At 42.1% G+C, this 10,000-nt stretch overlaps 1 protein-coding gene across 1 annotated transcript in view; it reads right to left on the bottom strand.

Moving 5' to 3' along the window:
- LOC135113906 (uncharacterized) overlaps positions 1–10,000 on the bottom strand; it is a 36,162-nt gene that overhangs the window by 2,989 nt on the left and 23,173 nt on the right. The window contains exon 2 of the mRNA XM_064029528.1: positions 8,068–9,042. Coding sequence (XP_063885598.1) covers positions 8,068–9,042 — 975 coding nt within the window. The remainder of the gene's footprint in view (positions 1–8,067; positions 9,043–10,000) is intronic.

Raw genomic sequence — 10,000 nt, 5'->3', positions numbered from 1 at the left:
AAACTTGAGATGAAGTTAAAGAGAGAAGCATAGAAGCTGTAGGAGGGTAGTTTGGAAATCATAGTTTTGTGCCAGACTGAATCAAAAGCTTTTGATGTGTCTAAGGCAACAGCGAAAGTTTCACCAAAATCTCTAAAAGAGGATGACAAAGACTCAGTAAGGAAAGCCAGAAGATCACAAGTAAAGCGGCCTTGACGGAACCCATACTGGTGATCAGATAGAAGGTTATGAAGTGATAGATGTTTAAGAATCTTACTGTTAAGGATAAATAAAAAAATAAAAAAATAGATAGGCAGGAAATGAAAGGAAAGGACTTCCAGCAAGAAGGAAAGGTAGATGTTGACGGACAGAGCTGAAAGAGTTTGACTAGGCAAGGTGCTAGCACAGAGGCGCATTTCGGAGAACAATAAGAGGGACTCCATCAGGTTCATAAGCCTTCTGTGGGTTTGGGCCAGCGAAGGCATGGAAATCATCACTGCGAAGAATTTTAATAGGTAGCATGAAGTAGTCAGAGGGTGGAGGAGAGGGAGGAACAAGCTGTGAATCGTCCAAGAGTTTTTAGCAAAGCTTTGAGCGAAGAATTCAGCTTCAGAGATATATGTGATAGCAGTGGTACCATCTGGTTGAAATAAAGGAGGGAAAGAAGAAGAAGCAGAGTTACTGGAGATGTTTTTGGCCAGATACCAGAAGTCACGAGTTAGATCTTGAAAGATTTTCACTATTAATGAAGGAGTTTTTGGCTAGCTGGAGAACAGACTTTGCATGGTTCTGGGTAGAAATATAAAGGGTATGAGATTCTGGTGATGACTCAGGTAACTTTCTGTGGGCCACCTCTCTATCATGTATAGCACGGGAACAGGCTGTATTAAACCAAGGTTTGGAAAGTTTAGGTCGAGGAAAAGTAGTGAGGAATGTACGCCTCCATGCTAGACACTATCACCTCTGTTATGCGCTTGACACACAGAGATGGGTCTCTGACACGGAACCAATAGTCATTCCAAGGAAAATCAGCAAAATACTTTCTCAGGTCCCTCCAACTAGCAGAGGCAAAACGCCTGAGGCACCTCTGCTTAGGGAAATTCTGAGGAGGGATTGGAGCGATAAGACAATATACAATAAGAGATTGTGATCGTACGAGCCCAACGGAGAAGAGAGGGTAACAACATAAGCAGAAGGATTAGAGGTTAGGAAAAGATCAAGAATGTTGGGCGTATCTCCAAGACGGTCAGGAATACGAGTATTGCTCTAGGTCGTGGAGGATAGCAAACTTGAAGGCTAGTTCACTAGGATGGTCGGTGAAGGGGGAAAAAGGCCAAAGCTGGTGGTGAACATTGAAGCCTCCAAGAATGGAGAACTCTGCAAAAGGGAAGAGAGTCAGAATGTGCTCCACTTTGTAAGTTAAGAAATCTGGTTAAGTAGTTTGGATTTTAGCAAGGCTTTTAACAGAATTTCCTATTAAAGATTAGTAAGTAAAATTAAATGACACGAAATTAACAGTGTAAATTTTCACCAGATTCAAGTGTCTTACTTGCAGTGACAAGCGGAAATAAATAAAAGATAGAGTAAAGTTATTAATGGATTAAATATAAGGTTTATTACTTTTCATGATCTGCATTAACAATCTGGTCTTTGGGTTAGTAGTTACGTCAATTAAAATGCCGATGATACAAATACAAAGATTAATCAGGTCAGAGCAAGACAAACATATTACAGAGAGACTTCCAGACAAAATGTATGCATGATTAGAAAAATGGCAAGTGAGATTCACCATAAATCGCCATTAATAAATTTTCTCCATTTCAGAAAACACACACACAGACACACACACACTATGTCCGTACCCTGAAAAGGTACGGACATAGTCATTAGAGTCATTAGAGCTTAGAGCGGAGGCTGCGGAGAACACACAGTTCTTAGTTGGTTAATAGGATTCAAAGGGTATTCTTAGCTTTGGTTAGGCCTCTCTCACACCATGACGTTTTAGTTTCCTGATTACAGAATGAACGGAGATGTACCAGACTGTACAAAGGAGGGTGAATAGATTGATCCAGGGACTGAAAAGCCTACGTTACCTAGTTAACCTTAACTGCGTTCTTTGAAAAGGCGTAAGTAGCTAGGTGATATTAAGGAAAAGACGGCCATTATTTAGATAGCTGTGGACACTAGACAAGTTAATACAGAACGTTCTACTAATGTGGCTTCAGTATTGTGTTGGCACATTTTGGCCACATTTCCAGGCCACTGAAGAGATGGCATGTGCAAGCTAGACAGAGGAGATTAGGCAAGTCAATATTAACAGTAATGTTCTGCTGCTGTGAGAAAACAATGGTGTTCACTGTTGAGGCCACATTCCTGGCGATAGTCCCTTCTGGCATGTGCGGCACTGCTGCCAGACATACTATTGGGCAAGTTAATGTCTTGAAGATTATTATTCTGCTCTTGTCTAGTGACGTGGTATATCTGATACCTTGTAACAGTTAATTACCACATTGCTGAGTGCAAAAATTGTGTACTACATATCCTGAAGAAAAGAAAAAAAAAATAACTCACTGAGGAATTTCCAATGAACAATAGAAAAAAAAAAAGTGCAAACTCATTGTGTAACAATTGTATAACATCTTTTCTTTGCAAAATTCCTGTAGCAATTTTGTCTTTGCTAGATGCTGTAACTACACATTTACCAAAAAAAGAACAGCAAAATTGTAATGTATTCGTTTGCTGGAATTTTAGTCTCTTCAGCATGCCTTTCTTTTATCATTAATCAGTCATATTTCTAAAATGCCATTAAGTTGCAGGTGTGTGAAACGGTTCCGTGCTCTCAGTATCACTTGAGAGGAACTCACAAGCTGCAGGGCCCATTGTGATGCCAAGGGATGGCTGCTCAGTAGTGCAATCACGTGCTGCAGATAAGATATCTGTTCACTTAGTAATAAATTAAACAATTTGCTTTATGCATACTGTCAAGAGAAAAAATAACACCGAAACGCAGGTGCCAAAACCAAATGACAGTAGCCCCCTCTCTGTTCCCTCCTACTTTCTCTATCATCATTTTCAATCCAAAGTTGGATGTTGCATCTGTGTCCGCAGTGACCTTACTTGCTTTCCTGCCCACGCTCTTGAATCTTAATAATTTTCTACCATCTGGCTACGAATGCAGAGTCACTCTCAAACTAAATTTGTTTGTGCTGGAGGAGGTCCAGGACGGAGTTGAGAGAGATAAGGCATGGTGAGGAAAGTGAGGCTCTTAAGTAACACTCCTCGTGTGAGCAGGAGGAGGGGAGAAGGGTCCGGAAGAGTTGAAGGAGTAAAAAAGCAGGAGATATGTGTGAGTATGCTGGAGGTCAGGTCATGTTGAGATGAGCGAAGTGAGGTCGAGGCGAGTAAGAAGATGAAGTGGAGAGGATGGAGGGGGCCGATATAAGAATATTAGGGGAAGTGAATGTATATGACTTGTATAAATATTTCGTTGATAAATAACATACAGGACAGTTAGCAAACATCCCTCATAGAGCAATAAGATCACAGAAGAATGATTCTAAGTAGATGACTGTTAGAAGAGAAGTATATTATAAGAGATTGAAGGCAGGGGAAGAGGTTTTAAGGCCACATTATAATGAATTGGTTAGAAAAGTCGGGAGGTTAACTACGAAAGCTAAAAACAATTATGAATTAAAGGTAGCCAGCCAGGCGAAGGCGAACCCCAAGGAATTTTATCAGGTATATAGGACGAAGAATAGAGAAACAACTCCATTAAAGGCAGCAGATGGGGAGCTGGTTAGTTCTGGGGAGGGGATTAGTAAAATTCTGAACGAGTATTTTTTAACTCTCTTCACCCTGGAAAACATGCAGGAAATGCCGAATAGTGAGCAGATATTTAGAACAGATGAGAATGAGAAACTGACAGATATTACCATAACTAAGGAGATAGTGGAACAGGAGATAGATAGGCTGAAAAGTTCAAGTCACCAGAACCAGATAAAATATATCCCAGAGTACTTAAGGAATGCAAAGAGGTTATTAGTGAACCGTTAGTTTCTGTCTTTAGGAAATCACTTGAGTCAGGTGAGGTACCGGTATTGTTGATTCCATTATTTTACCTACAACAGAAGTTAAGCTGACAGGTCTATAATAAGACGTTAAATTTTTTCTCCTTTCTTAAAGATGGGTAATGTGGAGGCAGGCATTAGCCTGCCTCCACATTACCCATCTTTCAGAAAGGAGAAAAAATTTAACGTGGAGGCAGGCATAAGCCTGCCTCCACATTACCCATCTTTAAGAAAGGAGAAAAACTTTAACGTCTAATTATAGACCTGTCAGCTTAACTTCTGTTGTAGGTAAAATAATGGAATCAACAATAGCGAAGAACATTAGGGAGCATTCAAACATAACTTGATTAATCAGGCACAGCATGACTTCACGAAGGGGAAATCTTGCCTGACGAACTTGTTTAGTTTTTACAGTAAGGTTTACGTGACGGCAGATAATGGTGATAGTTATGACATCCTATACCTGGACTTTAGTAAATCGTTTGACAAGGTACCCCATCAGAGGCTACTGAGAAAGGTTAGGGCGCACGGGACAGATGGGAAGGTGTTAGGCTGGATAAGGTCGTAGCTAGGCGACAGGCGACAGAATTGTAATAAACGGCTCTAAATCCGAGTGGGGTCAATTAATTAGTGGGATCAGTATTAGGGGCATTGTTGACTTGGATGGTGGAACTAGTAGTGATGTTAGTAAATTTGCGGATGACACGAAGATAGGTAGTTTAATAAGGTCTGAATCGGATGCCTTCGCCTTGCAGGCAGATTTGGATAGGATGAACGAATGGACAGACATTTGGCAAATGCAGTTTAATATCAACAAATGCAAAATACTTAGCGTAGGTAGAGGAAACGCACACAGTAGGTACTCAATAAACAACGAAGCTCTGGTAGGTGTAGGGTACGGAAAAGATTTAGGAGTTATAGTTAGCTCTGAACTACGTCTAAGAAAATAATGCATAGAGGCCAGAAACAGGGCAAATAGGGTATTAGGATTCATTTTTAGGAGTGTTAAAAGTAGAAGGCCCGAAGTAATATTAAAGTTATATTTGGCGCTGGTCAGACCTCATCGAGACTACGCTGTGCAGTTCTGGTCCCCACATTACAGGAAGGATAAAGGTCTATAAGAATCAATACAAAGGAGAAAGACTAAAAGGATATAGGGGATGTGGAGCATTACATACGAAGCGAGATTGAAGCTGTTAAATTTACATTCTTTAGAGCGACTTAGGTTAAGAGGGGACCTGATAGAGGTCTTTAGTTAGTATAAGGATTGTAACAAGAGGGACGTAAGCAAAATTCTTAGGATCAGTAACCAGGAGAGAACAAGAAATAACGGGTTTAAGCTTAAGAAAATAGATTTAAAAAAGAGATAGGAAGGAACTGATTCTCAAATAGAGTGGTAGATGAAAGGAACGGACTCAGTAATCAAGTCATTAGGGAGTTTTAAGAGAAGATTAGCCAGATTTATGGATGGGGATGATATTTGGAAATAAGTAGGTATAATTCATACAGGGACTGCCACGTGTAGGCCTGATGGCTTCTTGTAGCTTCCCTTATTTCTTATGTTCTTATGTTATTCTTTCCTCTCCCTCAGCTTCCATCTATTTCATGCTATCCATTACGATCCTTTGCTATGATGTTTTCCATCCCCTCGCTGGCCTTAACCCTCGGAAGGCTTATAAACCTGATGGGGTCCCTCATATTGTTCTCTGATACTGTGCCTTCACTAATGATACCACTCTGCACTTTTCCATGTCTTTTCATAGATATCCAACCCTTCAGAATTTAATAGCTCACGCACGCTAGCCAGAGCAAACTCAATTTTTCCATTTATCAACTTGACACAACCTTTTAGATAACTATCTCCTTTTCTTCAAGACACTCAAATGTCCCTCTCTTCTGCACTGAACATCCTCAAGAGTCTGTCCTTTACTAACAATCTAAAAGTGGAAACTTTTTTTTTCTCACATCCCCCAGCTGCTAACTCTGTACAAGGGCCTTATTCGTCCATGTACGGAGTATGCTTCACATGTCTTGAGGGTGGGGGGGTTCCACTCATACCGCTCTTCTATACAGGCTGGAATCAAAAGCTTTTCGTCCCATCAACTCCTCTCCTCTAACTGACTTTCTTCAGCCTCTCTCTCTCCCATCGCTGCAATGTTGCATCTCTAGCTGTCTTGTACCGCTATTTTCATGCTAACTGCTCTTCTGATCTTGCTAACTGCATGCCTCCCCTCCTCCCGCAGTATTGCTGCACAAGACTTTCTTTCTCTCACCCCTATTCTCTCCACCTCTCTAATGCAAGAGTTAACTAGTATTCTCAGTCATTCATTCCTTTCTCTGGTAAACTCTGGAACTCCCTGCCTTTTTCTGTATTTCCACCTTCCTATGACTTGAATTCCTTCAAGAGGGAGGTTTCAAGACATTTATCCTTCAATGTTTGACTACTGCTTTGGGCCCTTTTATGGGACTAGCATCTGAGTGGGCTTTTTTTTTAATTGGATTTTTGTTGCCTTTGGCCAGTGTCTCTCTTACATAAGAAAAAAAAAATCATCTTTAACTAAAGCAGTTTCAATGAGGTTAGGTGTTCTGAGTCGTGTTCTGAGTTTTTCTCAACCCCTCCACCCTCAAGCTAAATAACTGTACAGTTATCCGTTCATGTCTGAAGTACGTTCCACTCATTCCGCCCTTTTAGACCGGCTGGAATTAAAAGCATTTCGTCTTATCAACTCCTTTCCTCTAACTGATTGTTTTCAGCCTCTCTCTCATCATCGCAGTGTTGCATCTGTTGCTATCTTCTGCCGCCATTTTCACGCTGATTGCTATTTTGATATTGCTAACTGCATACCTCCCTTCCTCCTGCGGCCTTATTGCACAAAACTTTCTACTTTCTCAATCTTATTCTGCCCACCTCTCTATTGCATGAGTTAACCAGTATACTCAATCAGTCATTCCTTTTTCTGATAAACTCTGGAATTCTCTGTCTGTTTCCGTATTTCCTCCTTCCTTTTACTTGAACTTTCAAAATAGGAGGTTTTAAGACACTTGTTCTCCTTTTTCTTCTTTTTTTTTACTTCTCTTTGGAAACTTGTACTCTAGTGAGTCTTTTTTTTTATAACGTATTTCGTTGCCTTTGGCCAGTATCTTACTTACGTAAAAATAAATAAATAAATGAAATACATTAGGGTGGGGACAAAAGTGGAGAGACAAAACTGAGGTGCTGTGGGCGTCTCAGGAGGAGAAATGAGCAGTGTGTGGGGAGGAAGATGTTGGAGATGGATCTACCCGGCACGGGAAAGAGAGGAAGACCTGAGAGAAGTTTTTTTTTCTATGTAGGAGAGACACTGGCCAAGGGCAACAAAAAGCCAATTAAAATAAAAGAAAAGCCCACTGAGATGCCAGTCCTATAAAAGCGTCCAAAGCGGTAGTAAAAAATTGAAGGATAAGTGTCTTGAAACCTTCCTCTTGAAGGAATTCAAGCCATAGGAAGGTGGAAATACAGAAGCAGGCAGGGAGTTCCAAAGTTTACCAAAGAAAGGGATGGATGACTGAGAATACTGGTTAACTCTTGCATTAGAGAGGTGGACAGAATAGGGGTGAGAGAAAAAAAAATGTCTTGTGCAGCGAGGCCGCTGGAAGAGGGGAGGCATACAGTTAGCAAGATCAGAAGAGCAGTTAGCATGAAAATAGAGGTAGAAGATAGCTAGAGATGCAACACTGCGGCGATGAGAGAGAGGCTGAAGACAGTCAGTAAGAGGAGAGGAGTTGATGAGACGAAAACCTTTTGATTCCACCCTGTCTAGAAGAACGGTATGAGTGGAACCCCCCAGACATGTTTATGGATACAGTGAAAGAAGTTATTTCTTTCACAAATTAAAAGAGTAAAATACTACTACTAAAAAAGTACTACTAGTAGTAGTACAAATTAAAAGAGTAAAATACTACTACTAAAAAAGTACTACTAGTAGTAGTAGTACTAAAAAAGTACTACTACTACTACTACTACTACTAGCAAATTCCATACCCGTAGCAACACTTTGGTCCTTGTGGTCTGTGGGTTGGTGCGCCGTGGAGGTCTTGTCTTTACTGCCGCCAAGACCGAACCCACCCAAATTAAGGTTCACAGTGATGGCCTTAGCCGGGGAGGTTACAGGAGCAGGAGTCGCTACGGTCTGCAGGAAAGGGGGAGCGAGGCCAGGAGGGAGGCGGGATGAAGAAGTGCCCTGGCGATTGGGTTGGCTAGCCGATCCGAAAGTTGGGCCAGCCGGGCGTGATGGGCGGCTGGCGGGCCTGGAGGACTGTGAAGGCGAATTAGAAGGTCTGAAGGGCTTGTAAGGTTTATTTGCTGGCTTTGGAGAGGAGTTGGGGGGTCTGGAAGGTTTGTATGGTACGTTTCCTGGTTTGGACGGCGAGCTGGAGGCACTTGATTGTTTGTGAGGTGTGTTTTCTGGCCAGGAAGGGGAATTAGAAGGTCTGGAAGATGCGGTTACTGATTTGGAGGGTAAACGAGTGGGACTAGAAGGCGAGATGGCGGGTTTAGGTGAGTTTACAGGCTTGAGGGAAAAATTGGAGGGTCTGGAAGGAGGTTTAGCAGTCTTAGAAGGAGGTTTTGTTGTTCTGGAAGGAGAGTTGACAGGTTTGAGAGACGAGCTGGCGGGTCTGGAAGGTCTTGTGTTTCCTCCATTCAACGGTCTTTTTGTAGCCTGCGACTCGACTTGATTATTATTATAAATACTAAGCATACCGCTGTTACTGTTAGTGCTGCTGCTACTGATGCTTCCTGCGGAACCGCTTCCAGACGTGTAACTTCCGCTGCCGTCTGGCAGAATGATTGGGGACGGGCTGGATCGTGAGGTGGCATTGTGAGGGCGCAGCAGAGGCCTTCCCATCCCCTCTGCAGGCCTGGAGACGGTGTTTAGGGGAAGGCGAGGTGGAGACGTCGTCTTTTCGTTAAGGGGCTTCAATAGTGCTCCCTGAGTCTTGTTGCCCCATGTACTACCTAAAAGTGGAAGAAGAATGGTTGGTTATCTTGAAACGAGAACTGGATCAAGGGGGAAGACAAGATAATGTGCAAACGCTTGATACTCAACCACACACACACACACACACACACACACACACACACACACACACACACACACACACACACACACACACACACACACACACGCGCGCGCGCGCGCGCGCGTGCACACACATACACGTATCAATCTAATCTGAAGACATCTATTACTTCAAGTGTTCGTGTTGAGATTATGGATTGGATATCCGTGGTTTAATTTAAGTGGCATAATGGTATTTACATGGTATTAGGTATATAATAGGAAATTTCAACTTGAACTTACTGAAATATATCGATGTTCCTTTTGCTTGTGAATGCATTAATTTACTGATGTAACCACAGGTAGGTAGAAGCAGACTCACTGAAGTTGTCCTTTGCTCATTTAATCTAGGACACTTCTTTGTTGTCTGATGAAATATCGCCAACTAGCAGAACAGTAGCCACCATCCTGATCATGTGGTGCTGATGCAAATGCGATGTTATGTTTACATCCGCTGCATGTTAGCCAGAGCATGTGAGACAGAGTAGTGGGGGCAGAGAACGTGGAGTGATGCTCGCTGCTAGTGGCTACATCAAACGAACCCTAGCCATACGGCGGAGGGCCACATCGAAACTGTTGGCACGTCTCTTGATGGACTTGGTGCTGCGTGTGTGTGCACAAAGCTCTAAACAAACGCTAAAAGCTAGGTGCTGTTTAATTGATAAAAAGACACGGTGACATTCCTGACGTCTCTCCAGTAACCAGGGACGCGGAACACACAGTGACATATTCCTAAAGTCTCTCCAGTAGCAAGAGACTCAGAGTGCCTCATTTAATAACAAAAAAAAAAAAAAAAAAAAAAAACGAATTCTCCACTTGTAACTACAAATAAGTTTGTTAATAGTGCTTTAATTG

This window comes from Scylla paramamosain, chromosome 26, assembly GCF_035594125.1.
Source record: "Scylla paramamosain isolate STU-SP2022 chromosome 26, ASM3559412v1, whole genome shotgun sequence".
In the NCBI taxonomy this organism is placed as follows: Eukaryota; Metazoa; Arthropoda; class Malacostraca; order Decapoda; family Portunidae; genus Scylla; species Scylla paramamosain.
The sequence above is the reverse complement of the archived record's forward strand: the minus strand, read 5'-3'. Positions and strand labels throughout refer to the sequence as shown.